The sequence below is a fragment of the Poecilia latipinna genome, unplaced genomic scaffold (genome assembly GCF_001443285.1).
Source record: "Poecilia latipinna isolate Pla-1442-1.1 unplaced genomic scaffold, P_latipinna-1.0 Scaffold466, whole genome shotgun sequence".
NCBI classification, from domain to species: Eukaryota; Metazoa; Chordata; class Actinopteri; order Cyprinodontiformes; family Poeciliidae; genus Poecilia; species Poecilia latipinna.
The window spans coordinates 24,857-50,140 of NW_015113082.1; the positions used below are offsets into that span (position 1 = coordinate 24,857).

Sequence of the window (25,284 nt, forward strand, 5' to 3'; positions counted from 1 at the left end):
ATGCAGTTTTTAACTTTTTTTTTTACACAAATAAAAATAGGAACCAAAAATTACTGTTTGCCTTAGCTCTAAAATGCAGTGAGCGTTGTGAAACTAACACTATACTCTCACACCGAAAGCATCATACTGTGGAGAAACTGGATATTATGTAGGGGTAAATTAAAGAATAACACAACAGCTAGAACTTCAGTGGAGAGGTTTGGATGAAAGCATGTCCACGCATTAGAATGGCCTAGTCAAAGTTGCAAAAGTAAATCCAGTTAAAATTTGAATTATTTTGCAATGATGAATGGGCAAACATTTCCACTGAATCCAAACAAAATACATTGAAGTTTGTGATTTTAATTTAATGGAATACAAAGACATTCAAGGAGTGTGAATATTTGATCAAACCACCAGAAATGCGCCACTCTTCCATCCTCAGTCGCTTTAAACATAAATGTGAATGTCAGCACTGAAATCTAAAAACCTATTGCTCCTGTCTTGTCCCAAGCTTATTTTGCACTAAGTTGATTTGATTAACAAACTACACCATATTTGCATGTCTTTGGTCAATCGAAGACGCTCTTCTGATGTTAGGAGCAGCTCAGAGATCCGGTTTAGGACCGCTTCCACTTTGAAAAGTCATCCTTGTCCTCCGCTGCTTTTATATCACCCACAGCAATCAGCAGCTGCGCCAAATAATAAGTCACCATGACAACAATATGACCATGCTCGATTGGTGGCAAAACTTTGAAGACCTGCAGAGCCAGGGAAGCATCAGACACCATGAAGATCAAACTCCCCGATAACGTAGCTACGTGGCCCGTCCGGATGGCTAATGCAGCCATCATGGTGATTAGGACGAAGTAGATCCCTACGCCAGGAGTCAGTAGGTCAGAGTTTGGTGCCTTCTGCAGGAACGGAAAAAGGTAGATGTAGAAAGCTCCTCCCACGATTACGAGGACCAGATGCAGAAAGCGGTTCAAAGATGAGGAGGAGGAGGAGGAGGAGGAGTACGTTGCATAACGACTGGACAGGAAGGTGACGGAGTAGAGCAGATGAGCCACAGCGAAGGCACCCATTCCTGAGACAGACGGTGGATTTTCAACATTAGAAACAAAAGCAATCTGCTCGTGGTTAAAGAAAATTTATCTTTAACAATTGAGGGAAATGTGCTGCTAACTTAGATTTAACTTGAAGACCCTTACCGTGGATAAAAAGCTCAGGCCACACCAAGCAGCAGTCCCCAACAGCAGAGAAGATCAGCCCTCCTGCCACACCCAGGACACTCTGCCCTCCGTTCCAGCTCAGGACCACCGTGGCCAGCAGCAGAGTCGGGGCCGCTTTGACACCTGCGGACACTACTGATGGGACCAGATCAGGAGTCCAAAGGTAGAAGTATAAAGCCGAGGACAAAAAGAAGGGCAAAAGGGAGAGAAGAAGGGCACAAGACTGGAAAAGACAGACAAATAACAGCAATATTTGTCACATTTTTCTTACGTATTGCACTTTAGTCAGCTTAATTAAGTTTTTTTTTTTAACAGAAGTATTAAATTACAAAAAAAAAAAATAATAAAAAATCGGGGTAAAAGAATACCATGTTTCTCCTTCGGCGCTTGTCATAGGCATCAGTCTCAAGGATGTCCATTTTCACCCTGTTAGCTGAGTTTTGTCTTTTCCTTCACTAATGAACAATAATCTGCATTAAATGTCACCAGCATGCAGTCCTCAGATGTTCCCTGTGTCCCTCGCCTTGAATCTGCGCCGTTCCTCTCAGTCCGCTGGACTTCCACGAACATGAACTTTAGACCGGTCCTTCTGGTCCGATTGCTCTCTGATAATCAATGTTCTCCTCGTTTCAAGTTTTCATGGACAAACAGCTGACCTTTCACCTTTCCGGCGGTAATATTTTGATGACATGAGCAAATAGGGGGCAAAGTCAAACTGCGCGTTATAGCCGAGAATCTATATGTGCAGTATGGTCAAAAAGTTTAATAAAACTGAAGAGAGATCATTGATGTCATTTAGAAATCTGGCTTTTTGCTTCAGAATCCGTTTGCGACAAATGATGCAAAGGGTGACAGAAGTCCATGACCTCTAATGCCCCTCCTATTCTAAGAAATTCAGTAACCTTCTGTCTTCACTGCAGTTTTTATTGTCACTGTAACCTGGATTATGGATCTGAAACTGAAATCCAAGAACGTATAGGAAGAGCACTCTGTCTAATACTGTCCAAGGCAAACAATGATTAACTGCAGCTGCTCAGAGTCAAACTTTGTCCTTAGTTTTCCCATGATTCCTTGTTTTGAGTTGTGGCTGGACATTGCTTTTCAGAGGAGACATAGCTGTGGAGAGGCGTAAAGTAATCAGGTAAAGGAGACCAGAAAACAGCAATGATGTTAGAGCTTCAGGTTAAAACGGATGTGAGCATATATAATTGTTGTTACAGTTTGGATTTTTGTTATTCTTCTGTCATCTGCGCAGATTATGGACACTAATTCTTCCACTCTGAGAGTTGGAGTTGTAGGATATGGACACCTAGGTATGAAGCCCATAGTCACACTCTTTGGAGGACTTACTATTGTTTGTCTGACGGCATGTGGTTGGATGTGTATGTGGTTTAGGGAAGTTCCTGGTGGACAAACTCCTTGAAGCTGGAGCTGGTCTTGGTTTGGTTCTGGGCTTTGTCTGGAACCGGAATCCCAACAAGCTCGTGGGTTCAGTCCCTGCTGAGCTGATACTAGAAGACCTGTCGTCCTTCGCAAAGAGGTTTAAATGCACGCATGCGCACTGTCACCAAGTGAAAAAAAAAAAAAAAAGGGTTGGGAAAAAAAAGGGAAAAACAGCAGAGGGTTGTTTTACAAAACCAGGATAGCGGATTAAGCCGGGATTTTCCGAAAGTCCTGGCTAGCCTCGATTCGGTTTTACAAAAGCAGTGGCACACGAGTTACCATAGTGATTTATCCTATGCAGCGCCTGATATAGACCAAGCTAACAACCAGGCTTAGTTAATCCTGGAGCCTTATCTGTTCACACCCGTAAGAAACCAGTATGTTTTGTCAGTGATTCCGTTTTCTTATTTATTTGATTTGGTCTTTTTTATAGACTTGTATTAAAATACCACTAATTCATCTTGACTTAAAAAGTACAATATAAGTCACACAATATTTAAAACACGCACTTATTTACATCGAAACATACCTTGTGCCTCAATCAATGGGGCTGCTAATAATAGGATGCATTGTTAAAACTTATCTTCTGTCTTTTAATTGCCGTTAAGCTATCTTTGCGCTAACAGTTAAACCGGAAGTGGGTCCTTCAAGATAAAAGCATCACAACTCAAACAGGAAGTTCGCCTTAGTCAAAACTAGCGACGTTTTATCCATATACTGAAAATGTTCTTACATTTATATTAATATCAGTATTTAATTGATAAGAATTGTTTACTGTCAGATTCACACATTGCTTCCGCTGACAAGTAAATTCATGAATACTATGATTATTACGTTTTTTTTCCGCCAATAAACATGTATATTTTAGATTAATGAAGCTATTCTTTGCTAATATTGCATCAGCGTTTCTGATGTGCTTCAATTCCTCAAAAGTTGCAGTTGCAACAGTAGAAGACACAGTGAGATATGTGGAAGAAGGTGCTGTAGTTAGATCAGATTATTGTTGGACTATTTGACCTACATGCAAAACAAAACACACAACACCCTTACCACATCAATATCCACCAAGTGAAACATGATGGTGGCAGGATTATGCTGTGGGGATGCAAGTCAGAGTTAATGGGAAGATGGATGGTGCTAAAGACAGGGTAGTCCAGGGAGAAAACTTGATGTAAAGGACTGGTTTAGATGGATTCATATTCCTGTGAACGACTGAGTCAAACTTCAGACCCCATTCTGACTGAGAAACTGTAGCAGTTTCTGAAAATTTATCTCAACAGATTATTGGTTTCATTCAGTTTGATGGAACTTGAAGTATTTTGCTACGAAGAATTACAAAAATATCAAATGTATGAAGTTGGTTGAGACATATGAAAGAAGAACCAATTTACTACCTCAAAGTTTTGTGTGAACACACACACCATACCTTTTAGACTTGTATTTGTGAAATGTTTTAAAACCAATTAATCTATGATATGAAATCCCCCCAAAATTTATTTACGTTTGTGGTTGTAGCGTGTCAAAATGTGAATAAGCTCAAGGTGTACGAATACTTTCACAAAGCACAATCTTGATTATATTAGAAATGTTTGTTACAGTTGTTTTGCTGGTGGTTTTACAGGCGCTGTGATGTGATTGTAGAGGTGTGTCATCCACAGATTGTGAGAGATTTTGGACTCAAATTTCTCTCTGAGGCTCACTTCATGGTGAGATTATTTTCATTAATAAATAAAATACAAACTTAGCTTACATATAACTTGCTGGTGGTGTCTGGAGTTGTGTATTGCTTTTCTAATTAAAAGATTACAAAGAAACAAATCTTGACTACAAGGATGTTTGTTAGCTGCTTATTTATACCTTGCCAACTGCAGTTTTAAAACAATGTTAAGATGGATGATTAGCCAATTGAAAAATATAATAGGGCTCAGTTTTTGTAAGCAAGAGGAAAATGCATAATCTTTCCACTTGACTATAAACTCTGTATTAATATACAATAAACTTCACAACATGTTAAACCTTTTAGGTGGGCTCTCCGTCTTCCCTTTCTGATCCTGATCTGAACCAGAAACTGCGGCAGGCATCTCTACAACATGGCAGGACGCTTTATGTCCCCAGTGGTGCATTATGGGGAGGCCAGGACATCCAAAGAATGAACGATAGTGGGACATTGAAGGTATGTCTACGCCTGCAATGTTAAGATTTAATAAACTGCCAAAGTAAGCTGCTTATTTTAATGTCTTAACTGTGCTCAGTTCTGTTATGCTTAACAAAACTCAAACCATATGGAGTTAACTGTGTTTTTGTAAGACTTATATAAGAATATTAGCAATATTAGTTTCTGTTTTCCCTCCACCCCAACTAGAAATGTTTCTGAGAAATCTATGGAATCTCTTCAGGCTTTGTTCATAAGAATGTCCAAGCATCCGTCGTGCTTTCGACTGACAGGAGACGTCCTCAGTGACTGGACAGAAGGAGAGGGCAGGCGGGTTTTGTTCAGAGGCTCAGTGGCAGACCTGTGTCCTCTTGCTCCCAACAACGTCAACACCATGGCGGCAGCAGCCGTGGCGGCAGGAAAGCTCGGCTTTACAGGTGTTCAGGGAGAGATCGTGTCAGACACAGCGTGGGTCTTTCTACCTTACAAATCAAAACCAGCACGGCTGATCATTTCTGTCTGAACAATTGGGCTTTATGTCTTGCTCACCTCAGGCTGAAAGACTTTCATGTGGTGGAGGTGGAGGCGACGGGGCCTGATGGGTTCTCAGTGCACACAGTGAGGAGGAATCCAGCCAAACTCGGCGCCGTGACCGGCAGCGCAACATACAACTCCTTCTGGAACAGCTTACTCAGTGAGTCCCATGTGGTTTCACTCAGTTTTATATTTCATGTGATAGACTAACACAAAGTAGCTCATCGTTTCGACATGGAGGGAACATGATGGATGGTTTTCAATGTCTTTACAACTAATGTCTGTTTTTATTAATCAGGTAACTTCTGAGGTCAATTTGTTGCAGTCTATGGTATTTGTAGGCATCAGAATAGAGGCGGGTGGATTCGAATGATAGCCACACTTTTCAGATTTCTAGTTGAGATACTTTTTGAAAATGATGCATCATTTTCCATCAGCCTTACAGTTGTGCTCTAGTTTGTGCTCTATCACATAAAATTATCAATGCAAGAAAATGCTATAATGTTCCACGTATGTATAAAATGATTAAATGGATTAATAATAATGAATCTATTATTGAAATAATCAACTAATTTAGTAATCGATTAATCATTAACTGGAGTCAACAGACTCAAAAAGAGGTCAAATGCTGAAAATAAACATGTAGGATAAAAACACCAATCTATATATTTTGTCCCAAAATTCCTTAAGTGGCATTTTTTTCTATTCACCTGGTAGAAATTCACTAAAGGAATGTCATTTTATTGCACTTTAGTTTAGTTTCTCATTTTAAAACAAAATGAAATGGTTTATTTGCACCTTTTACTGCATTTCAAATATTGCATACAAAAGACTTAAGTGGTTAAATTAGAAAATCTGTTGAATGTACCAATCTAATCGTCAGAATAATTGATAAATTAATCAATAACAAAAAATAATTGTTAGTTGCAGTCCTAGTTCCAGGGAAATGAGTAGTTTTGCAAGGAACAGTAAAAAATACATGAAACCGCTCCATGTTCTTCAGGCTTCAATTAAGTTTGAAATGTTTCTCTTATAAAAACAAGTCCAACTTTTTGTTCTTCTCAGTTTGCAGAGGTCACGGCGGCAGAGTTTACTTGTGCTGACCCAGGGAGGATTACCTGCAATGTAGGAGGAAGATCCCCGACCAAAGTCCAGATAAATTAAAGAGCTCAGGATGGATACGCTGCATGTATGGTTGGATCTCTACATTAGTGCGTTGCTTGGCTTCGTAAACTTGCCGACCTTTCAACGTGTCTCATTGAACCGAATGCTCGGAATAAAACAAAAGACAGAAATCATGTGTAAAATACTAACATATAGAGCTTTCAATTTTATTTTACTGGAGCAAACAATATAACTCATACTGAGGAGAGACAGTGACGGGACACATCTGGTAAAACCAACATCCGACATTCATTTTGCTTCCCACACAGAGCGCAATTCTTCTTCCCTTCTTTCCTCTTTTGTTGAACAAGATAAGCTACCTCCACACAAGTGCATATGTTGTCAGGTAAATGGATGTGACATGTGGCTGATCAGTATCCCTAATTATTAGAAAACTGATACAATAAGGCAAAAAAAAAAAAAAAGATGGAAAAAACATGATGCTAAGCTCAAGGAGAGGTTTTGTATTCTTATATCTACTGTTACTTGTTACTGGGCATGTATGCGCTCCATCTTTTTCCAATCTGGGACATTTTGCTGTAAAAAGGCATTTGCAAAAAAGCTGTAAAAAAAGAAGAAGCAAGTTTTGCTTTGAATGAAGAAAAATGACAAGCTTGTAAAAAGATGGAGGCTTATGCCATGCTGTTTCTCCTCATTTTGATCCTAAAATCTAGAATAAAGCCCCTCTGTTACTTTATTAATGCTTTATATCTAAATTATTCACAAAACAGGGTCATTTTAATTCACTGGTTCCTGTTTCTATGTTTTCGGCCTACTACTGGTTGCAGTGCTGGTGTGTTTGAAACGATACCAAAAACTGGCTGACAGTTTTAAGGTTCTGAGGTACGCATTGGTTGGGAAGACACAGACAAGTGATGCGTTTTCTTTTTTCACAGAAAGCCACGACTAAAGTAATCACACACATGAACACAGCTGCACCCATTTGTCAAGTTTGTAGTGCAAGGATGACTAATGATTGCAACAGAAACAAAAAAAGTTTCACTAGTGAGGTTCAGCATGGATTATAATGAATACGAGTGTGCGTGCGTCTCAGTTTTTCTCGCTCGCCTCGTCCTCGCCGCTCCCGTTGCCTCCGAGGACGGCTTTGCCTTTAACCGGTATGGTATAGGGCTGGCGGATGTTCACGCGGTCCTTTTCGGCCTCAAGCTCCTCGTCGTAACGCTCGTCCTCGTCGTTGTCTTCGGCCTCGCTGTGGTGCGGGGAGGAGTGACGGGACAGAGCCGGAGACGGAGGCACAGAGGCTGGTCGGGGGTAGCGGAAACCTGAAGCCTAAGGAATGAAGCAGGATCACTTTTAAAAACAGGACTAAAATAATCATTTTCAGAACTTTTCCACCTTTAAACATGACCCATGTATAACTCATTTGAAAAAGGGTTATAAACTACTTTCTATTTATTTTGGAGTCTTTTTTTTTTTTTTTTACATCATAAAATCCTGGCATTTTAACAGAAGGCCTTGAAGTGTTTTTAACAATTCTTCAGTCAAAATGTCACATAATCTTACCGAGGAGGGCTCTTGAGGGTCATATATGTAGGTGTCTGGGAAGGCTTTCGCCAAGGCCATATGACGAGCAGCTATATAATACTAAAGCGAAAGAGAAGGGCAAAAATGTCACTTTAAAGTTAGCGGCTGAAAGATTACATTCAGGATTTGTGTCCATACTCTGCCGAGGTATCTCCAGTCCAGGAGGTCACTCAGGCGCTCTGTGCGATTCCTCTGGATGATCCGCTGGCGTCGGCTCTGTTTGCAGAACTGGAAAAGGAAGGAAGTGAGCTGGTTGCATGACTCGTCAACACCCTTGTAGCGCCGGTCAAGGATATAAATACCTGTTGGGTAATAATGAGAAATGTGATCTTTCTAATCAATGTGTCGATAACTTTTGAGAAACTAAAGAAAGTGAGTAAAGACACACACCATACGCTGTAGGGTCTGCTATGTGTTCCTCCATGAAACACCCGAAGCCTGACAGATTAGTGGATATGGATGGAATACCCATCACTGTGCACTCAGCTGTCAAATGACAGAAGTATTACAAAGTGAGTCAAATATAACACAGTAAACATATCCAAGATATCAGCATCCATGTGTCATACCCGGAGTATAACCCCAAGGCTCATAGTAAGAAGGGAAGACACCAAGGTGGCAGCCTCTGACAAACTCCTCGTAATCCATGGGAAGCAGAGGAGATGTGGACGAAAGGAACTCTGGGTGGAAGATGATCTGAGGAGGGAGGACAAGCTTTTCAGTACCAGAACAAGTGACTGCAGCCTTTCTCACAGCAACCTAAGAAGAAAACTAGTCCTAGTTTACAACGCAAGGCACCTAAAAAGTTACACAGTGAGAGCTTGATCATAATTATCAAGCCCTCACAACAATTTATGTTGTTTTTCACACGAAATTTCTTGTGTGTAAAAAAACACATAAGAAAAACGCAACCATGCTTTTCTCCACCAAACATGCCCAACTGCTGGGTTTAAAGTCTGCTAGGACTTATAAGTGGACCGACTATCACTATTAATACAGACGACTCAACACCTTTTTCACTACAGCCACTTTCACCCCATCACACTCACCAACATGAACATGTCATTGTGAAGAGTATCAGTGAGCTTTACTGTAGTTTTAACTTTGTCCTCTTGGGGGGGACACACTTTAAAAACAATGTCCATGGTTGTCATGGTGATCCTGCCTTTTCTGGGCAGTTGGTGTGTAAGGGAGAAATGGAGCAGCTGCAATGTCTGGTGGCCAATCGTGGCCCGTTTCTGATTTCTCAGATACGACGGTTATTTTCAGAAAAACTATTATAAAACAACCTGGAACAGTGAACAGACGCCTAATTTGTCCAAGAACCAAAAGGTAATCTGTGTCTTCATGTGGAGCTCGCTCCCTCCAGGTAATTTATGTTAAGCAGTGCTTTGCCATATAAATGTTTTAATGTATATCCAATAAATGAAGTATAGTGCACAACTGATTCATAGGGCGAGTCTCCCGTTTTGTCTCTTACCTTGACTCGGTCAGCAGAGCTGTTGAAAAGGCCGATGCGGCGGACACAGTTAAGGATGGGGTCGCTGCTGTCCTCCAGCATGTTGTGGGTGCAGACTGGAGGCTGGCACTGCCTCTGAGTTGCAAAGATGGCACGCTTCATGATGGTGAAGTCTTCTTTGTCCAGCATCTTCGACACATCTGGCAGCTGACCACTGAAAAACACGTGGGAACAAAACTGTTTTCAGTTTTGGTCCGATCTGACAGGAGCATGTTCTTCCACGTGTCTGCTGTGAGATCTTAAGGCTTTTGTCTTGACACCAATTTTCTAAGAGCCAGAGATTTGTGGTTGTAATGTTAAAAAAAATGGAATATAATAATTTCTCCAAGATTCTCTGAAGCTGGATCTAATAAAATAGATGAGTTATTTATATACTTTGTGTTTTTTTAATGAAAAGTGCGTTCAGTCGCTGAGCATGGTGGTGCCTTAAACGTGGTGAACTTACACTAGGAGTGATTCATAAAGCTTCTTTCCAAAGCGCTCCTTCACAGTCTGGGCTGTGTCCCTGCGAGGAGAGACAGAAACGGAAATATCTTTAGTCACATAAATGGAAGTAGGAAAGGCAGATATTAAACATTTATAATCACCATAGCTGCTTCCGCACTGCTTGGCCCTTCAGCGTCTCCACGTTGAAGTTGTTGGTCCGAGCTGGCATGATGAAGAAAGCTATAACGGTCACATCGCTGTGGTTAACCTGAGGAAGAGCATGGAGTATGTATGGTTCAGTTCTTCACACCCGAGGTTCATCACGTTCAGCAAAACCACTTCACTTACTCTCAGTAGATAGTTGAGTCTGGCTAAAGCCTCGAGGAAGATGTCGGCTCCTTTGTTGGAGAACTCATACCTTCCTGCTATGAAGAGGAACAGACACTTGTCCAGGTTGAAGTCAAGGTTCCTGATGGTAAACACAAACTGAGAGATTATTTTCCAATTTTTAGCTTTCAAAATCTTTAACTCGGCAGTAACAGACTGAACGAATTCACTGCAAAACGAGTTTTTAGTGCAAATAGCCTAGTCCATTTGAAATAAGACAAAACTAACTCGCAAGTAACTTTTCATCAACCTTATTATTTCACTTATAACAAGACATTCTCCATGTTACAAGTGAAATAATCTGCCATTTGAACTAGTACCATTTCCTCAATATTAAGGAATTAGTTACTTAAAACAAGCTCCGAGATCTTACTAAAAAGTTACTTGCAAATTAGTTTTGTTTTATTTCAAATGGACTGGGATATTTGCACTAAAAACTAGACCAATACTTGGTTAGATTTAGTGTTTTTGCAGTGTTCAGACTGTCCACTGTCCTGCGGTGTCATGTTGTCAGGACTGACCCATAGAAGTGACCCCTGACAAACTCCTGAATGCGATTCTTGCTCTGAGCATGGAGGTTTTGAAACTCATGCATAGCAGAGAACTTCTTCACATTGAGGCCATTAGGAGTGACGATGTCTGAGGACAAACGTGAAGAACCATAAGCACATTTCATCCATAATCAGTGAGGTGTTAATTTTTCTTTTCCTGACAGCCGAGTCCAACTCGACATACCGGGTTTCCTCTTGAGCAGGAACTCGGCCTCGATGGCTGTAATTTGTGACACAGTGGTGAAGACGTGAGCGCAGTGTGCAGCCGCCCGCTCCAGACAGTAGCGATGGTAAATTTGCCGATCTCCGGCTTCTTTATCCACATTGAACTGATCGGAGCAGAAGGGAGGAAGAACATCGTGTAAACCGCTTTTGCAGACTCTTAAAATCAGCATCACAAACAATTGGCCTTTTATTTTCCTGTCTCTTCTATGTTAAAAAAATATATATATATCTATTGTGAGACATTTCTTTCCTTATCAAATGTTGGAATAGAAAAAGTAGCAAAGATGTACCTCTGCCAGGTTGTTGTAGAAGTCCACATTTCCGGCACACAGGTAGCGACCCAGCAGCGTAGCATGGGTGGTGAAAATAGTTGCAACAGGAAGCTGTCTTTGTCTGCACAACACCAGGCCCAGACCTGCCAGCCACTCATGGAACTGGGCTACAACGTGTGGAGGATCCTCAGACTGAGCCGCATACTGCAATATCAGAAAACACAACTTGAATGGCATGCAAGCGTCCGCAGATAGTTTCTGCATATTTGTATGTACATTTTCAGCAGAGGTGGGCAGAGAAGCCAAAAATTAGGAAAAAGTAAAGTCCAAAGTTTGCTCTTCAGTCAGTGAAGTTATTTAAAGTGCACAGAATGGCCAGAAGTTTTACTCAAGTAATGATACTTCATAATATTACTGAAGGAACAGTACAATGTAGTAAAACTGCTCCTAAAAGTACATTTTTATTCAAGTAAATATGTGTAATTACTACACACACACCTCTGGTTTTCAGAGCCCATTACGTTCACACTTCTTTAGATCATTTGCTGTGTTATGAGCTATAGCAGAAGTCAGTTTGTATCACCTTTACTTCCTACTTGTGTTTCCTTTTCAAATCAGATCTTCCCTCAACTATTTGGCTGCAAAACAATCCAAAGCCTTAACCTAATCACCAGTGAGGTTGAACACATGTTCTTTTCAGAAAACTTTTAATCCCTCTTTCTTTAAACATCTTTATTTCTTTGGTGAAAGGGAGCTTATTCACAAAAATGCTTGAGATATTATTTAGATATCTGCACATTTCTAACTGGGATTTTTAAATCCCAGTTAGAAATGATGGAGAGCAAAGGCATCTGCTGATTGCCATGTGGTTTTAGGAGTCAGTACATTTATAGATTTTGTAATTTGAACCACATATTGATGATTGTAAACTAACCACAACTCTTTGAAGTCATTAAAAGCATGGGGTGTTGGTTAACATTTAACAGTTTAACATTCATTACAATGTTAAACACAAACATCTACCAGGCTTTTCCCCTCTTCTTTTTGAAGTGAATATTCAGGTTCAGCTTCCAACAACCATAATAAATGTTACTATGCTGAGTTGTAGGACTACTCTCTCATTTTTTTGCAATGTTATTTCTTCTACATTTAATATGTTCACTAATTTAAATAATCTCAGACTTCCAAGGTTCAAAATAAATCAAAAAGCAACATTTTTATTCTAATTATCTATTAAGAACTTTCTATCAGGTTTTAAGTATGGTTACTTTGAAACTTTTATGCTATTCGTAATTTAAAAAAATATAAACTTGTATGCAGTTTATAAACTACAGATTTTATCTAATAGTTTTGAAGCAATTTCACTTCTCTTCCCAGTTTTCCTTTTTATTTTTGCCTCCTTTTTTCCCCCCCACACAAAATCATAAAATCACCATTCATCTTTTTCTTCATGTCTCCTCCTGGTATTTTACCTTTCACCGATTTAAGTAAATACAATAAAAAAGAAAAAAACTGACTTTCTTATCAAACTTTCACAGTACACACACTCAAAACCTGCTGCTGACCTCTCCCAAGAGCCAGGCGGTGAGGAAGCCAAACAGAACAGCATCGTTGGCCTCGCGGTCGAACCAAGGCACGCCGATGGCACAGAGGTCCCACAGCTCGCTCTTCCAGCGGTCCAGAGACCAGGCGGTGAAGCCGACATCAATCAGAACGACGTATGGACTGCCTTCAATAAGCCACCGGCCAAAGTAAATCTGCGAAAATATACAGGTAAAGTTTGAAGGTTAAAAATAATGTGCAGCAACACATTGACTGGTGAAGGAGAGATCCCACAATATCAATTAATCCAGTTTATTTTTGTATTGCACATTTCAGCAGCAAGGCAGCTCAAAGTGCTTTACATCATTAAAACCCTAAAAATACAAAGTTATAAAAGACATCAGACAGTCAACAATTGAGAAAACCAGAAAGAAACATTACATTTTGGTGAGTGCCATCATCAAAATCGTCAACACGCATCAAAATGTTGGTTAATGTTTCATTGATTATGGTTCAAAAGCTACTCTGAACAGTTGAGTTTTTAGTCTTAAACTCAGTGTTTCAGCTGTTTTGCAGTTTTCTGGAGGTTTGTTCCAGATTTATGGAGCATAGAAGCTGCATGCCACTTCTTCATGTTTGGTTCTGGTTCTGGGGATGCAGAGTGGACCAGAAACAGAAAACCTGAGAAGTCTGGAAGTTTCATACAAACAATAACAGATCTTTAATGTATTTTGGTGCTAAGCCATTCAGGGATTTATAAGCTAACAACAGTATTTTAAAGTCTATTTTCTGAGGTACAAAGAGCCAGTGGAGGGATTTTAAAACTGGTGTTATGTGCTCCATCTTCCTGGTTTTAGTGATGATGCAAGCAGCAGCGTTCTGGATCAGCTGCAGCTGGAGGTTGATTTTTTTAGGCAGACCTGTGAAGACACTGTTGCAGTAATCAATGCGACTAAAGATGTGCATGGATGAGTTTCTCTAAATCTCGCTGAGACATTATTCCTGGAAATGGTGTTCAGGTGATAGAAGGCCAGTTTTGTAACTGTCTTCATGTATTTTATAACAAAGAATGAGTAAAATTGTCAGTCTCTAGATGTGCAATATATCCTACAAAAAAGGGGGGAGTGAGTAAAAATACATACCTCAATATTCTTATTTTTATTTGTAAAATCTTGTGAGAGCAACATATTTTCTAACTTCACTGATTGACACTATTTTATGTTGCTTCTTCACCTAAATATCTGTTAATATGTGGTATATAGTTTTTGGTAAAGAAATAATATGAAAATGCTCTGCATTAGTGAATACTTTTGTTAGGCATTATATTTTTCTTTCTTTCTTTCTTTCTTTCTTTCTTTCCAACTGTAAACTGTCTCTGGTTGACTATATTTTAGTTGTTACTGTTTATATTAAATCACAATAAAGAAAAATATGTTGCTTTTAGCTGTACCTTAGCCTATTTGAGTAGTTATTCAGATAATGTAAATGACAGAAACAACAATTAATTCATTCATTTTAATCCGTTTTATTATGCTCTGATGCATGAGTCTAGGTGAACATTTTACAGGCTTTGTTGAATCGGCTGCACTCATTCTTTAAAAATAGCCCGACCGCAGCTTCTAGCTTTGACACCTAATACCACAGCGAGCTTTGAGTGACACAGCAGAAAACCTTAAAACTATTCCAATCAGTCTTCTATTTCTGGAAAGCATCTGTGGGAAAGCGAGTGGGACACTGATACAGCTCCTAACCTTTGTAGGGAAATGTCACCAGCTTTCGAGTTGTCGTCAGCAACACTAGACTTTGCAGACAGGGAGTGACCTGAATTAAAGAGGGGGTCTGATCATGTTTCATTGACCACTTTCAAAGAATACAATCAAATTTCTCATTTATAATCACTGCAAGCAAAAATGTTTATCCGTGCGAGGAATGTATGCGTGTGTAGTATGTATGATAGTACCTTACAGCCACTGGCGTTCATTTTATCAATGGTCCGCTTCAGGACAGGATTGGTTGGCTCGATCAGCTCCACTTGGGTGCGCACGTTGCTCTCCACATAGGGACCCACCAGGAAATAGTTCTCCCCCCATTCCTCCGCGGTCATACGGGCTTTGGTCTGTATGACTGTGTAGATCCCTCCAACTTAAAGCAAGCCAGACAAAATCAGTCAAGCCAGAGTCAAAGTTTTCCTACTTAATAAAAAATTTAAAGTCTGAATTTTAGATTTTAAGGCAGGAAAACACCTGGAAACTTACCTTTGTTGGCTACCTCCCATGCAATTTCAAAAAGAACAGCATCCTCCAACTCAAACTCCTCGTCCCACTCGTCAAGTCCTGATAGGGACGTGACAGACAGGCTGCGAGCCAGCGGCATGCTGGGTAAATATAGAAACACACTCCTTACTACTATGTATACACAAAACGTGACTGTCAGGCAGTCCCACAGGTGGCATTTTGAAATCATAAGGGGGGAAAAAAACACTTGAGACATGACATGAAATGTTTCAACTCCATTTGTTAGACTTTTATATTTACCATTTCAGCACAAGTTTTAACTTCTACTATAACACATTATGTGAAATGCTGTCAACTTCCTCTTGACCAAGTATAACACTAGCTAACTGTGATGTAAACCCCACCTTTCTCAATCCTTTCACAGAATAAACGTCACATATTTGACTCATTTTTCTGAGTCATAATTTGAAAACACACTTTTTTTTGTTAAGAAGTAACAATTCTAGTATACGTGATACCAGAAGTACCACGTTTACCTATGGTTTCTTTTTTCGACAGAAACTTATGGTAAGGCACTGAGAAGTAGCCAATTATAAAAAAAAGAACAGGTTTGTTTATCAATATTAATTTACATCTCCTTCCAATAGCATTTAAAATCCACTCAAATTTTAACACCTCTGTCTTTTTTGTACATATAAGGGAAATAAATATTGCATACTATGCATTATTTTGAATAATCTGAACGTTTGATTTACAATGCTACAATTTTAGCTTTACATTTCACAACTCCAAGCTTCTCTAGAGCAGGGCATGATTCAGACAAGTGGATTCTTCCTGCTTGAGTGAATGAGTGAAATTACAACTTATTGTCCTTTACTGTGCAAGGCAGGACGAGGTTGCAAAAGAGGCATACGTGATCAAGTACAAACATGATCAAGTGGCTCTTATATTGGCACATCTGATGTTCTCCCTATGAAATGTAATTACATGGAGCTGAGACGCATAGAAAACTACAAACATGGGCCCATGTCCACAGGAACATGCAGCATGGTGGGGGAGGGTTTTTTCCCCCCAACATATGGAGTTGCTCTACCCACAGCGTTTTATGTGTAGTCACATTTCCTTTATTTTTGTGCACATACAAATATCATGCAGACTGTGGAAAGGATGTCCTGAACTGTATCTACATAGACACAGACTGACCTTAGGCCTAAACAAAGAAGACCACCAACAAAGCAGCTATAGGGGACCTTTACAATCTGATGTGTAATCTCCTAGATACTATATGTAGAGCAATAATCCTCACTGAATTTGGAGACTTTATGAAAAGAAAATTAGACACAAGTAAAGTAGCAAAGGAATAGGCCAACTTTACTGAAAGTATTTTGATAGTAAACATGACATGCTGAAGCTGAACTTAGAGGCCCGTCAGGTTCCCTATAGGAAGCCACTTCTTACAGATGGTTTCTGATGGATTGAGTCTTATTTGTTCAACAAGTAACCAGTTTATGGAGCATAGCTTTCTGCTTGTATGGCCTCGCCGAGACGTGTGCAACTTCATGGTAAGTGTGGTAATTTTCCAGAAGGCCCGTGTGAACTTAAATTGACTGTTGTGGAAATAACTCCCTAAAATGCGCTTTAAATTCGCGAGCAGAGCTCGCCGTTTGCACAGCATGCCGATGTGCGAATGCTTGAGCTCCTTTAATGAGTTGGTGAACGTGACATGAAGCACCTACAGCAAAGCTCAATGAGAGAGGCCGAGTCCGACAGAGTGTCCTCCCTCATAAGCTCGTCAACAACCGCGGAAGACAAAATACGAAGATCGACTCACCCTTCGGTTGTGTCCCAACTTCACAAAGACGAACTAAACATTGGCAGCTGTCGCGGTCACTCCGTAAACGAGGAAAACAGTGTTGGCTAGTGAGGGAAAAAGGGGGCGGCGGCTTTGGTTAAATGTCACCGACTCACATTGGTTTGCTGCAAAACGCTGGGAAGATCTAGAGAAGGAGGGCTGAATGCGGAATCCCTGCTGACGCATTATTCATGAGCTTGACGCCTATTGGTTGGGTTTTCGTCACTTTCTCCGCCTCCCCAGATGACGAGAAGATGATTGGATGATTTCTTCATTAGAGGCACTTGATTGGGTGAGAAAAATCAACGGGGTTTAGCTTTTTTATTTATTCAAACGGTTATCGTTCTAAATTTAGGCAGAAATTTAACAGCATAGCTTAGTGCAAATAGTCAAAAATTAACTTTTTGCTTGAATGTAACCATTGTAATAGACTTATGGAAGATATGGATTTTTTAAAATTAAATCATATGTATTAATTTACTCATGTTTGTTGCTTTGTTTATGTTTGTCTGTTCTACAATGTGCTGAATGTTAACATGGGTAAAAAGGCTCCCCGCTGCATGGCTGGGGGACAGGGTAGGAATAAAACAATACAAATAATTTATCTATCATTATGGCTTGAGCAAGGTTTTCATTTATTTATTGCATGTTCTATAAACTCACAAAAAGCAAGCACTTCTTTAAATGTTATACGATCATGTATGAATCACAGTTAAGGCTGGCAATATTCTGCAAACATGTGAGCTTTTCAAAATAAAGCAGAGACAACGGAGGCATGTAGTGGAACTACACAGGGTCAATTTTACAAACAACTGAACATTGGACATCTTCCATTCTAAAGGGAGATTCTACTTCCTTTCTTACACCACATTATTCAGTTACACATTATTCCAGTCTTACATCACTAATGGGTGGTGTAAGAAGTCTTAGTTTGGCAGTTTCAGAAAAACCAAAAGGTGTCTAAAGAGAAAAATCATAACAGGAATGGAGCAGTGCATCCTGGGTTATTTGATGCATGTCTGAATTGTCACAGCTCGATTTTCTATTTCTTGTTATCTACGTCAATTGGCCCAGATCTGCATATGTGTCAGAGCATTTCCTCATCCTGCTCTGTCTCCTCTGACCTCACTGTGTACCTGTGAGTCAGAAAATAACTAATGCACCACAAACATTGAGGGATGTATAAAACAAACCCAGGCCTAGATATTTGCTCTCTACATGACAGCTGATGGAATGCTTCTCATCTGAAATAAAAGCGGACCAGATGCAAGTTCTGTGAGCTAAAGTAAAAATACCCTGGTGTAGGTTAACTACTTGTCCACAAGTCTTGTAATACTGCAAAACATAACATGCATATGCATGCAAAATCATCAACATTTGATAGTCTGACCAAAATTAGAAACCTTTGCTGTGTCTTCTTAAAATAATGGTTGCTTAAAATGGCTGATATTAGGTAAGTTAAGAATTGTGAAAAATATTGAAAATAATTCAATAATTTTGATATTCTGAAAATGTTTTAGTCCTTGTTTTATTGTTACAATCAAGATAAATAAAAAAAAGAAAAGAAAAAAATATAAAAAAGAATATTTGTTCAAGACTCAGACCAAGCGATTTTAAATATGCTGATCTATTTTTTGAAATTAAAAATAGGGCATTTTATTAGATTTTATCAAAATACACAAACATGGTCAGCTGCATGAATATTTTTCTCCAGGATAGACGTAATCACATGTTAATATAAAAAAGAGAGATACGTCTGATGGTTAAAATTGAGTTATAGTATGCAGATATAAAAAAAAAACATTAGGCCAAAACTCATTCATTAATTCTAAAAATTTTAATGTTATTTTTGAACATTTGAAAAAGGATATAGGTCGCGTGTCACGTGAATTAATCAAGAAGACACTGTCTTTTTCTTGTCCAAGGTGTGGACAAGTGTAGTGTAACTTCCTCTGCGATACCTATGTAGTTACTCCGACTTCCGCCATATTTGTGACGTCATTGTCCGTTCCTTTAGTTTTACACCTAGTAACTAACTACGCGGAAATTTTTCCGCGCTTTCGACAGCGAAACCCCACAAATTGAAGAAGAGTGGCGGGAGCTGTTGTCGGAAGGGGCTTGTAGAGGAAGATCAAGTTTTACAGGTATTTATAACATCATTAGAAACGCATCGGTCGTTGTTAATGGTTTTGGTAGATTTATATGAGCATAAACCTTCATGTAGTTTAGAGGCATCCTAGCGCGAGACCATATTTATGTGTATATCCGCCGTTTGCTAGCTGCCTTTAGTAGCTTGTTGTAAAGATAGAAGCTGCCCTCGGATTTGAGACGAAAACCACATGTCCCACTGATAAATGATTGTGCTCACTATGCTTAACTTAACATTGAAATGTTAAATGCTTATCCTCGAGTGCGTTTTGACTCCAGTAGTTGGTAACCGTATTGATAACTTGCTATTAAGTGCCTTGTGCATTATGTGAAGCTCTTCACGTGCCTTGTGTATTATGTGCCTTGAAAGAATATTCACAACCCGCGAACTTTTTCAAAATTTCAAGTACTTTATTTGGGTTGTATGTGCTAGTCCAATAGAAAATAGTGCTCAGTCTGAAATGCTGCCCTGCATGTGCAGTTAGTCCCTTTGGGATAATACTTTAGCTGCAATAACATTGCCAATACTTCTCGAGTATGAGCAACGAAACATAACCCAAGAGACTTTTTGGATGTCACTTGGGATATGTGCTTAACAGCTTTACTTAGGGACTGACAGTTTTGCAAAACAACTTAGACTCAGTCAGATTTGGTTGAATGTGCAACTAAATATTCTTTGGCTTATACCATTGCTTCTTGGTATAATATTCACCACAGCTTCTAAAAATTTAGAAGAATGTTGTTAAAGGGTGCTTTGTGAAATGATGAAAGCTTGGAATAATGTTTTATGTCTTTAGACTTACAACTGTATCCCTAATCTGAAACGAATAAGTATTATTGCAAAGCGCTTTGCATGTCTGTTGGGTTTGATGAATGTGTATTAAGTTTACTACAATTTCCCCAGCCAAGGATCTGTAGATTAACATCAGTAATTATCTGTCCTTTTTTTTTATTAATCTCCAGCATGTGTTCGCAGCATTATTTTAATATTTTCAATAATATATATTTTCTCAGTCTGCACACAATAAAGCATTCATACAGTTTTTTTTCTGTGCTAATTAAGCATGTTCTGTCTCTCTTCTGAATTTTCTGACCTTTTTATTTTGAATTAAATCGCTTGCAGTTATGGACTTCAAGCGACGCAACGGTGGCCCTCTCATGGGTGGTGCATCCCAGGCCAAGCGAGGTAAAGCGACTGGTGACTGGGAGGACAGTCCATCCCAGTTTGAGGAAGAATTGTCAATGTTTGATGACGCAGAGATGGATGTGGAAGACATGGAGGGACAGGCCGGACATGATGTCATTCCCGTGGGTGAGTGTTGGGCTGACTTTAGTCAAAATTTCATAATTAATGTAATTTAGTTTTAATGCCGACTTAACTTCCTGTCCTGTCAGGCGACCTTTTCTCAGCAGACCTAAACCCTCGTTGGAGAAGGCCTCCTGCCCCTTCACTGGATCCATCTTCAGATAAATTGGTGTTCCAGCAGATTGATCTCGACTATTACCTGGGTAGATACATAACGTACATCTGGATAATGCAAGAAAATTCTACTAAACATCTAGAAGAGACAGATTATGTTATGTACGATGATAGAAAACGACGTGTGTTGTTTTTTTCCCCTCCTCCAGGTGGCTCTGTAGCTGGGATGCCTGGTCAGTCACAAGGAAAAGTTCCCATCATTAGGATGTTTGGTGTAACAGATAGTGGGAACAGTGTGTGCTGTCATGTTCATGGCTTTGCGCCTTACTTCTATGTTCCTGCACCAAATGGTGAGTGTTTGACTTTTAGCTGTGGTTTATACGATAAGGTGGATCTTCTGCTATACTTAAACTGGCAGAAAAAGCAACATTGGTTTTCTGACTTGTCAAACTTCTGTATAGTTTATCACTATTTGGTACAAAATCCTGTAACTGATGTTGCATTATAATTTTTTGCTCTTCCTTTTTTTTTTGGAGGGTTCACATCTACTTACCTGGAGGAATTTAAAAGAGAGCTGAACTCTGTTGTTCTTAAGGACATGCGCTCCAATAAGGACAACATCTCCATCACAGTGCTTGCTGTGGACATCTGCCGTAAAGAGAGTAAGTATACAGAAATTGAGCTTTTAAAGGACTTTACCAGCTGTCATGATTTCTGATCAGGCTGTTGGGGAAAAATATGGAATCTGTAAATGAATAAATCAATGTTGGAATAAAAGCCTGCATCAGAGTTGTATTTATTATGCTTGTTGCTTTCTAGGAATGTCATTTGATAAAAAAAAAAATATTCTAAGCTTCTCTTTTCTTTCAACTAAAGGCATATATGGTTACCACGGACAACGCAGCCTTGATTTCTTGCGGATAACGATGGCGATGCCTCGTCTCATCGCACCTGCAAAGCGGCTGCTGGAACAGGGCTTCAAGTTTGGACCTTTTCCCATCCAGAGCTACCAGGCTTATGAGGCCAACATAGATTTTGAAATCAGGTAGGTATGTTTTGTTAAAATAGAGAGAAAAGAGTGTTAAATTAATAGTATTTTTACTAAAAAACTCTACTTAAAAAATATATTGTTTCTATATCACAAGAATAAATAAATAACTAATAATAAACTCCTTTAAAGGCTATTTTCTTCACACTTTATATCTTCTACAATCCAAAATATCAGGACAATTGATACTGTGTCTATAAAATTGTCAATAATTGTAAGGCGGGAGAAAATAATTGATTTATGTTTTTCTAAAATGTATTTATAAATAAATGAGTGTGACAGAGACATTAAAGCATATCGATGTTTTAGAATAGGTTTATAGTCTCGGTTAAAACCTGTAAAGCATTGTTCACAGATGCTCACCATCTAATCTACCTTACTTGTTTCATTAAAGCAAGTAAGCAAACATGTGAGGAGTTAATACAACTTCACACTTTTCAATTTTGTTTGTAAAATTTCCAATTCTCTTCACAATTTTACATGAACACCCACATCATAATGAAATACATTGCGGTTGACGTGGAACAAAACCAGCTCGCGCTGACTAAAGAACCTGGCAGGCTTCATTTGTGCAGTCTGACAAGCCTGCTCGTGTCTCATAGGTTCATGGTGGACAGTGATGTGGTGGGATGCTGCTGGATTGAACTTCCCAAAGGCAAGTACAGAGTGCGTGAAGAGAAGAGCTCAACGGACGCAGATTCTCAGACTCTAGGAAAGGTCAGTATTGCTTTTATTAGACAAGTATTTTTACCTACCTGCTCTCTTGATCCCACCTTTCTTCATTATTTTGTTGTTCTATATTGTCAACGTTGTAAAGCAGCTGTCCTATTCCGCCTTTTGTGCTTCTCTCGCAGGTTTCTTTGTGCCAGTATGAGGTTGATGTCGGATGGACAGACTTCATAAGTCACCCTGCAGAAGGAGAGTGGCAGAAGATCGCTCCGCTTAGGGTGCTTAGCTTTGACATAGAGTGTGCAGGAAGAAAAGGTCATTTCTCGTCCTTTGCTTTTCTTTCACATTATTTGAACATGAGACAAAGGCCCAGTCAAAGACCTGTTGATGCTGATTTGTTTTAAATGTTTTTTTTTTTTTTTTTTTTTTTTTTTTTTTTTGTCCAGGAATCTTTCCAGAACCAGATAGAGATCCAGTGATTCAGATAGCCTCTATGGTCCAAAGGCAGGGTGAAACTGAGCCGTTCATTCGCACAGTTTTCACCCTCCAGTCCTGCGCTAGCATCGTTGGCTCTCAGATACTATGCTTCACTCAGGAGAAACAGCTCCTTCAGGTAGAAATCTGCCTCTAGACGGCAGAATAAGAAACTCTCACAGCAGATTTGAATATATATATTTTTTCATTTGATTTTAAAATATCAAAAAAAAAAAAAAAATATATTTTTTAAATTTCTCTTCTGAGCAGAGCTGGGCGGAGTTCTTGAGGACTGTAGACCCAGACATCATAACTGGATACAATATCCAGAACTTTGACTTTCCCTACTTGCTCAACAGAGCGGCTGCTTTGAAGGTGAGACAAAACCACGTTTAAAAGACTCTGATTCAGTTCCAACTTCTGCTAGACGTTTTGCTTTCTTAAATAGAAAATCGGCAATCAAACAGAATTTGATTGCATTGCAATATAACTAGAATCACTCTTAAAATGCCCACATACTGGAATTTGTTTCAAGTTTTTTTTTTTTTTTTTTTTTTTTTTTTTTTTTAGATCTGGTTAAAAATAGAAGAAGAGACTAGAGTGTTTTTGTATTTCTATTTTATTCCTCTGAGCTCAGGGAATTTTCCTCTTGAAGCTGTAATTTCGATTTTAAAAATGAGGAGAAAGTCTTTATCTTATAAAATGCTCTCAGACACATTTATCGTGAATTAGTTCTGTGCAAATAAACTGAATTTCATTGAATTTTAACATTGATAACATTTTTGGAAAAGTACAAAAAAAAACCCTATCCAATCAGTTTTCTCAATTTTTTGACATCCTTTCAGGTGAATTATTTTCCATATTTGGGTCGGATGCGGGGCATCAAATCAGTTCTGCGAGAGTTGAGCTTCCAGAGTAAGCAGATGGGGCGCAGGGAGAACAAGACCATCAACATGGAGGGTCGAGTTCAGTTTGATCTGCTGCAGGTCAGCACTCTACGTGTCACTTGTACATTTAACATGTACAATTATTGAATAGGTAAAAAATGTTTCTAGGATTATAGATCGGTGTGTTTCTTGCAGGTTCTTCTAAGGGATTACAAATTACGCTCCTACACTCTGAACGCTGTGAGTTTCCATTTCCTACAAGAACAGAAGGAGGATGTGCAACATTCAATCATCACCGATCTGCAGGTATCCCTGCTTTTGAGCTTTTCTTTTTTTTTTTTTTTTTTTAATCATCATGACTGTTTTTCCTCGCTTGGTTTCACCACCTTCTTCCTTCCACATCAGAATGGAAACGAACAAACACGGCGCCGTTTAGCGGTCTACTGCCTGAAGGACGCCTACCTCCCGCTGCGCCTGCTGCAGAAACTGATGTGTGTGATCAACTACATGGAGATGGCCAGAGTGACAGGAGTGCCTCTCACTTACCTCCTCTCCAGAGGACAGCAGATCAAAGTCGTCTCTCAGCTGCTGCGGCAGGTAAGAAACTCGCACGGGATTTACTTCATGTGTGCTTTTTTTTTTTTTTCCCCCCCTTGACAGATACTAAGGTGGACTTGCAAATGAGTCAGAGAGAGAGGCTGTTTCTCTGCCACACCCTAACAGGGTTGTAGGTCATTTTCTGGTTGGAAAATAAAACAAGAAATAGTTTTAAACTGTGAGAGAGCTTTTTTTTTTGTTTTCCACCTTTAAAAATCATTGGTCTGCAAGATATTTCAGTCTGTCCTGAGCCACAGCGTTACTTTGTATTGCTTTGATGGTACTGTCAAATATTAATATCCAAAAACCTTCTTGGCCTTTCCACTTTGTTAAATGTGACTCAAAGAGTGAGAGATGCTGGCAGTAATGAATGCATGGATTGATTTCTGAATCCTCTTTTTTAAGGCTATGAAACAGGATCTGGTAATGCCTGTTGTGAAAACCGAGGGGGGCGAAGACTACACAGGAGCAACGGTCATTGAGCCAGAGAAAGGGTCTGTACATCTACAGGTTCTTTAGGCTACCGTGTGTTAAAAAATCTCCTACTCTCTGTTGGGTACAGATGTGAAATTTTCCACCATTCTTTATTTTTGCAGCTATTACAGCGTTCCTATTGCCACCCTGGACTTTTCCTCCTTGTATCCGTCCATCATGATGGCTCACAATCTGTGCTACACCACCTTGCTGCAGAAAGGCGCTGCTGAGAAACTGGGGTAAGCCTTTTTCAATCTGGGTTTGTACCGTCACCAACCCACAAGGAAGAAATTCAAGGAAAAATCGACTGTTTGCAAAAAGACGTTTGTGGGACCAGGTTGCTCTCATAACACTCTGCAGTGTGGACGCTCTTATTGAGGGAAGAAGTTTTGAAATAGTTCTTCTCAGTATTAGTGAGGTGTGTGAGGAAAACCTAAAACTACAGTTGTGGTCAAAAGTGTACATACACTTGTAAAAAATCATAATGTTATGGCTGTCTTGAGTTTCCAA

General features: G+C 39.4%; 4 protein-coding genes across 6 annotated transcripts in view; 2 read left to right on the forward strand and 2 right to left on the reverse strand.

The window, feature by feature from the left end:
• Window positions 1–14: 14 nt before the first annotated feature.
• Window positions 15–1,672, reverse strand: tmem86b (transmembrane protein 86B). Its single transcript, XM_015039269.1, has 3 exons — window positions 1,580–1,672; window positions 1,191–1,434; window positions 15–1,066 (listed from the first exon to the last, which is right to left on the reverse strand). Exons 1-3 carry the CDS (start codon window positions 1,628–1,630, stop codon window positions 600–602), a joined length of 762 nt encoding a protein of 253 aa, XP_014894755.1. The 5' UTR covers window positions 1,631–1,672; the 3' UTR covers window positions 15–599.
• Window positions 1,673–2,274: 602 nt separating this feature from the next.
• On the forward strand, window positions 2,275–6,929 carry aspdh (aspartate dehydrogenase domain containing). 3 transcript variants are annotated; one of them, XM_015039266.1, is made up of 8 exons: window positions 2,275–2,352; window positions 2,467–2,524; window positions 2,607–2,751; window positions 4,276–4,360; window positions 4,678–4,827; window positions 5,051–5,274; window positions 5,361–5,500; window positions 6,406–6,929. In XM_015039266.1, the coding sequence occupies exons 2-8, from the start codon at window positions 2,470–2,472 to the stop codon at window positions 6,441–6,443; spliced, it is 837 nt and encodes a 278-aa protein (XP_014894752.1). In that variant the 5' UTR covers window positions 2,275–2,352; window positions 2,467–2,469; the 3' UTR covers window positions 6,444–6,929. The 3 variants fall into 3 exon arrangements, with proteins under 3 accessions (XP_014894752.1, XP_014894751.1, XP_014894753.1); XM_015039265.1 differs by having other exon boundaries at window positions 2,324–2,524; XM_015039267.1 differs by having other exon boundaries at window positions 2,324–2,524; window positions 4,720–4,827.
• On the reverse strand, window positions 6,645–17,184 carry gys1 (glycogen synthase 1 (muscle)). Its single transcript, XM_015039263.1, has 16 exons — window positions 17,037–17,184; window positions 15,227–15,345; window positions 14,932–15,113; window positions 12,995–13,186; window positions 11,448–11,633; window positions 11,117–11,261; window positions 10,903–11,020; window positions 10,343–10,463; window positions 10,156–10,262; window positions 10,014–10,073; window positions 9,530–9,722; window positions 8,619–8,745; window positions 8,440–8,535; window positions 8,188–8,351; window positions 8,029–8,109; window positions 6,645–7,794 (listed from the first exon to the last, which is right to left on the reverse strand). The coding sequence occupies exons 2-16, from the start codon at window positions 15,342–15,344 to the stop codon at window positions 7,555–7,557; spliced, it is 2,130 nt and encodes a 709-aa protein (XP_014894749.1). The 5' UTR covers window position 15,345; window positions 17,037–17,184; the 3' UTR covers window positions 6,645–7,554.
• Window positions 17,185–19,032: 1,848 nt separating this feature from the next.
• The window catches only part of pold1 (polymerase (DNA directed), delta 1, catalytic subunit), a 15,632-nt gene continuing 9,380 nt past the window's right edge, over window positions 19,033–25,284 (forward strand). The window contains exons 1-15 of the mRNA XM_015039270.1: window positions 19,033–19,201; window positions 20,329–20,517; window positions 20,601–20,714; window positions 20,835–20,975; window positions 21,162–21,287; window positions 21,502–21,670; window positions 22,276–22,390; window positions 22,528–22,657; window positions 22,789–22,955; window positions 23,087–23,191; window positions 23,662–23,802; window positions 23,899–24,009; window positions 24,109–24,300; window positions 24,706–24,794; window positions 24,897–25,013. Of these exons, the coding sequence (XP_014894756.1) occupies window positions 20,331–20,517; window positions 20,601–20,714; window positions 20,835–20,975; window positions 21,162–21,287; window positions 21,502–21,670; window positions 22,276–22,390; window positions 22,528–22,657; window positions 22,789–22,955; window positions 23,087–23,191; window positions 23,662–23,802; window positions 23,899–24,009; window positions 24,109–24,300; window positions 24,706–24,794; window positions 24,897–25,013 (1,904 nt within the window). The 5' untranslated portion in view covers window positions 19,033–19,201; window positions 20,329–20,330. The remainder of the gene's footprint in view (window positions 19,202–20,328; window positions 20,518–20,600; window positions 20,715–20,834; window positions 20,976–21,161; window positions 21,288–21,501; window positions 21,671–22,275; window positions 22,391–22,527; window positions 22,658–22,788; window positions 22,956–23,086; window positions 23,192–23,661; window positions 23,803–23,898; window positions 24,010–24,108; window positions 24,301–24,705; window positions 24,795–24,896; window positions 25,014–25,284) is intronic.